Below are 5,249 nucleotides of genomic sequence, written 5' to 3'. Positions count from 1 at the left end.
CCAGATAGCACAGTTTGTTAGAACAACAGTAAAGATATCTGAAGTCAAGGCACACTTCCGTTCACCAGATAGCACAGTTTGTTAGAACAACAGTAAAGATATCTGAAGTCCAATCATACTTCCGTTCTCCAGATAGCACAGTTTGATAGAACTACAGTAAAGATATCTGAAGTCTTGGGTTCGAATCCTGGTCTACCCCGCTAAATTGTTACATTCAAAACACTTTTGCTGATTATATTCTGTTTATGTTAATAGTCAAGTCATGCCAGAAAAAATGCATAGTTTCAGTTATAGACAGTGGTACGGACATCCTTAATGAAGGACACCAAATGACTGAGCATCCGTCTAATGAAATGTTCAAGGGCACTTACAGAGACATGTGATATACATAAGTATGCAGGATGACTCCGCTAGATGTGATGAGTACATAGCTATTGTATTTTAATCGATCAGTTCCAAAACCGCATGTCGTTTCCTGAACACATTCAAGCAATAACAGTGACAACTTCGAGTTAGTCAGAGGTGATAGCAGAAGGTAAGTGATGTTTGTCATACATGGCTGGTAAGATGTTGACTGAAGAGTTTAGTTATAGAAGTTTTTTCCTGAAGCTACTTCTTTTGGGAAGGTATTAATCTTTCCTTTCAGCTATCTTTGGATTGTTACATTCATTAGTTGTTTTTTAACTACAACTATTGTTTTTTTCTGTCAATATAGAACTTGTATGAAATTCAGAACGAGAAATTGATCGAAGCTGTACGCCAAGGTTGATATTGTTCTTTCTGTACTCAATACAATATCCTATCTTAACGAATGGAATGTCAATTATTGTGATTTGATTCATATTATGAATTCCCTTTTCCCCCTCAATACTAATCACACTTACTGATGGTTTTGATTATGTGAGAATTTCTGGGAAATCCGGAATCGTTCACTTCCTTACAACTAGGATTGTCAATGAATCACCTGAAGTCGAGACATCTGACAACAATTTAAACCATGACGTCATGGATTTCCCTGTCTATCTTTCTTTAGAACTCAAACAGCGGTTAATATTGCTGTGTGCCGATGTATAGAATTACAGAAAGAAAACCAAAGTTGTCTTCAACAGTAGCAAAAGTAAATAACTAGACTGTACACACGATTGAAGTTTTGTTATATCTCGGCATTAAGTATCAAACAAGATCCTGATATTTTTCGACAGACCCACTGCCCTTTGCATTCCACGTTAGGCTAAGCCTATGTTAAAGAATCGAGTTGTAACACTGTATACCACAACGCTGTAGACAAATGAAGGTAACATTGAGCGTTTTATGAGGTTTAGAAAAAAATACCCTTCAACACGTACTGAAATGTTAAAACATGATGTGATATGATCGTATACGGATTGTTTTCCAGGTCGTACGTCGTACATGGCTTGCTGACAACAGAGGTGACCTTGGTTAGAGATGAAGTGAAGCCTTGACCTTCTGGACGTGCCGTCATTCTGATTCTTGTGAAAATGAAGGACAAAGCACACGTTGGTATTGCTCAACAGAACACACAGGCTTTTGGTGCCAACAGGAAACGAACATTTCTGTTTGTAACTAGACTGTGTGCGGCGTTAGTTTCCCACGAACTACTGTCTGCCATGGTTCTCGGTGCGCCCTCTAACACTGGACCTGAGTTATTGACTGACTACCGGTTCACCTACAACACCACTGATACATATGTAGACAGGGTAAGGCGTGTGTGATATATAATGGACACGATAAAGCGTGTGTGATATATAGAGGACAGGGTAAGGCGTGTGTGATATATAGGAGACACAGTAAGGCGTGTGTGATACATAGAGAAAGGGCAATGCGTGATAAATAAAAGACACAGTAGGGCGAGTGTGATATATAGAGGACCGAGCAAGGCGTGTGTGATATATAAAGGACAGGTCAAGGCGTGAATGATATATAGAGGACAGCGTAACGCTTGTGAAATATAAAGAGGACAGGGCAAGGCTTGTGTGATATATAGAGGACAGGGCAAGGCGTGGGTGATATATAAAGGACACGGTAAGGCGTGTGTAATATATAGAGGACATGGCAAGGCGTGTGTGATATATAGAGGACAGGGTAAGGCGTATGTGATATATAGAGGACAGGGTAAGGGGTGTGTGATATATAGAGGACAGGGTAAGGCGTGTGAAATATATAGAGAACAGGGTAGGGAATGTGTGATATATAGAGGACAGGGTAAGGTGTGTGTGATATATAAAGGATACGGTAAGGGGTGTGTGATATATAGAATACAGGGTAAGGCGTGTGTGATTTATAAAGGACAGGTTAAGGCATGTGAATTATATAGAAGACAGAGTAAGTCGTGTGTGATATTTAGAGGACAGGGCAAAGCGTGTGTGATATATAGAGGACAGGGTAAGGCGTGTGTGATATATAGAGGACAGGGCAAAGCGTGTGAAATATATAGAGAACAGGGTAAGGCATGTGTGATATATAGAGGACAGGGTAAGGCGTGTGTGATATATAGAGGACAGGGCAAAGCGTGTGAAATATATAGAGAACAGGGTAAGGCATGTGTGATATATAGAGGACAGGGTAAGGCGTGTGTGATATATAGAGGACAGGGCAAAGCGTGTGAAATATATAGAGAACAGGGTAAGGCATGTGTGATATATAGAGGACAGGGTAAGGCGTGTGTGATATATAGAGGACAGGGCAAAGCGTGTGAAATATATAGAGAACAGGGTAAGGCATGTGTGATATATAGAGGACAGGGTAAGGCGTGTGTGATATATAGAGGACAGGGCAAAGCGTGTGAAATATATAGAGAACAGGGTAAGGCATGTGTGATATATAGAGGACAGGGTAAGGCGTGTGTGATATATAGAGGACAGGGTAAGGCGTGTGTGATATATAGAGGACAGGGTAAGGCGTGTGTGATATATAGAGGACAGGGTAAGGCGTGTGTGATATATAGAGGACAGGGTAAAGCGTGTGTGACATATAGAGGACAGGATAACGGGTGTGTGATATAATGAGAACAGGGTAAGGCGTGTGTGATTTATAAAGGACAGGGTAAGGCATGTGAAATATATAGAGGACACGGTAAGGCGTGTGTGATATATAGAGGACATGGCAACGCGTTTGTGATATATAGAGGACAGGGTAAGGCGTGTGTGATATATAGAGGACAGGGCAAAGCGTGTGAAATATATAGAGAACAGGGTAGGGCATGTGTGATATATAGAGGATAGAGTAAGGCGTGTGTGATATATAGAGGACAGGGTAAGGCGTGTGTGATATATAGAGGACAGGGCAAAGCGTGTGAAATATATAGAGAACAGGGTAAGGCATGTGTGATATATAGAGGACAGGGTAAGGCGTGTGTGATATATAGAGGACAGGGAAAAGCGTGTGTGATATATAGAGGACAGGGTAAGGCATGTGTGATATATAGAGGATAGGACAATGCGTGTGTGATATATAGAGGACAGGGTAAGGCGTGTGTGATATATAGAGGATAGGGCAAAGCGTGTGAAATATATAGAGAACAGGGTAAGGCATGTGTGATATATAGAGAACAGGGTAAGGGGTGTGGGCAAAGCGTGTGAAATATATAGAGAACAGGGTAAGGCATGTGTGATATATAGAGAACAGGGTAAGGGGTGTGTGCAAAGCGTGTGAAATATATAGAGAACAGGGTAAGGCATGTGTGATATATAGAGGATAGGGTAAGGCATGTGTGATATATAGAGGACAGGGTAAGGCGTGTGTGATAGATATAAAGACAGGGTAAGGCGTGTGTGATATATAGAGGATAGGGTAAGGGGTGTATGATATATAGAGGACAGGGCAAAGAGTGTGTGATATATTAAGAACAGGGTAAGGCATGTGTGATATATAGAGAAAAGGGTAAGGGGTGAGTAATATTTGAGTACAGGGTAAGGGATGTGTGATATATAGAGAACAGGGCAAAGTGTATCTGATATATAGAAGACAGGGCAAAGTGTGTATGATATATATAGAACAGGGTAAGGCGTGTGTGATATATGGATTTCAGGGTAAGGCGTGTGTGATATATAGAGGATAGGGTAAGGCGTGTGTGATATATAGAGGATAGGGTAAAGCGTGTGTGATATATAGAGGAAAGGATAAGGGGTGTTTGATATATAGAGGACAGGGTAAGGCGTGTGAAATATATAGAGTACAGGGTAAGGGGTGTGTGATATATAGAGGATAGGGTAAGGCGTGTGAGATATATAGAGGAAAGGATAAGGGGTGTTTGATATATAGAGGACAGGGTAAGGCGTGTGTGATAGATATATAGAGGACAGGGTAAGGCGTGTGTGATATATAGAGGACAGGGTAAGGGGTGAGTGATATATAGAGTACAGGGTAAGACATGTGAAATATAAAGAGGTCAGAGTAAGGCGTGTGTGATATATAGAGGACAGGGCAAGGCGTATGTGATATAAAGAGGATAGGGCAAGGCATATGTGATATATAGAAGAAATGGCAAGGCGTGCGTGATATATAGAGAAAAGGGTAAGGCATGTGTGATATATAGAGGACAGGGTAAGGTGTGTGAAATATATAGAGAACAGGGTAGGGAATGTGTGATATATAGAGGACAGGGTAAGGGGTGTGTGGTATATAGAATACAGGGTAAGGCGTGTGTGATTAATAAAGGACAGGTTAAGGCATGTGAATTATATAGAAGACAGGGTAAGTCGTGTGTGATATATAGAGGACAGGGCAAAGCGTGTGTGATATATAGAGGACAGGGTAAGGCATGTGTGATATATAGAGGACAGGGCAAAGCTTGTGTGATATATAGAGCACAGGGTAAGGCATGTGTGATATATAGAGGACAGGGCAAAGCTTGTGTGATATATAGAGCACAGGGTAAGGCATGTGTGATATATAGAGGACAGGGCAAAGCGTGTGAAATATATCGAGAACAGGGTAAGGCATGTGTGATATATAGAAGACAGGGAAAGGCATGTGTGATATATAGAGGACAGGGCAAAGCGTGTGAAATATACCGAGAACAGGGTAAGGCATGTGTGATATATAGAAGACAGGGTAAGGCATGTGTGATATATAGAGGACAGGGCAAAGCTTGTGTGATATATAGAGGACAGGGTAAGGCATGTGTGATATATAGAGGATAGGGCAAAGCGTGTGTGATATATAGAGAACAGGGTAAGGCATGTGTGATATATAGAGGACAGGGTAAGGCATGTGTGATATATAGAGGA

The 5,249-nt window shown here is 41.3% G+C and overlaps 1 protein-coding gene across 6 annotated transcripts in view; it reads left to right on the top strand.

The window, feature by feature from the left end:
* The window catches only part of LOC110446726, a 61,940-nt gene that overhangs the window by 5,817 nt on the left and 50,874 nt on the right, over nt 1-5,249 (top strand). For 5 of the 6 annotated variants that reach the window (XM_021492010.1, XM_021492007.1, XM_021492006.1 and 2 more), the window contains exon 3: nt 1,397-1,718. In XM_021492010.1, the coding sequence (XP_021347685.1) occupies nt 1,500-1,718 (219 nt within the window). In that variant the 5' untranslated portion in view covers nt 1,397-1,499. Of the gene's footprint in view, nt 1-444; nt 536-1,396; nt 1,719-5,249 lie in introns of those variants that run through there. The other variant, XM_021492011.1, reaches the window with a different exon arrangement.

Source organism: Mizuhopecten yessoensis, unplaced genomic scaffold (genome assembly GCF_002113885.1).
Source record: "Mizuhopecten yessoensis strain PY_sf001 unplaced genomic scaffold, ASM211388v2 scaffold2965, whole genome shotgun sequence".
Taxonomy (NCBI): Eukaryota; Metazoa; Mollusca; class Bivalvia; order Pectinida; family Pectinidae; genus Mizuhopecten; species Mizuhopecten yessoensis.
Note: the sequence above shows the minus strand (reverse complement) of the source record. Positions and strands in the feature narration are given on the sequence as shown.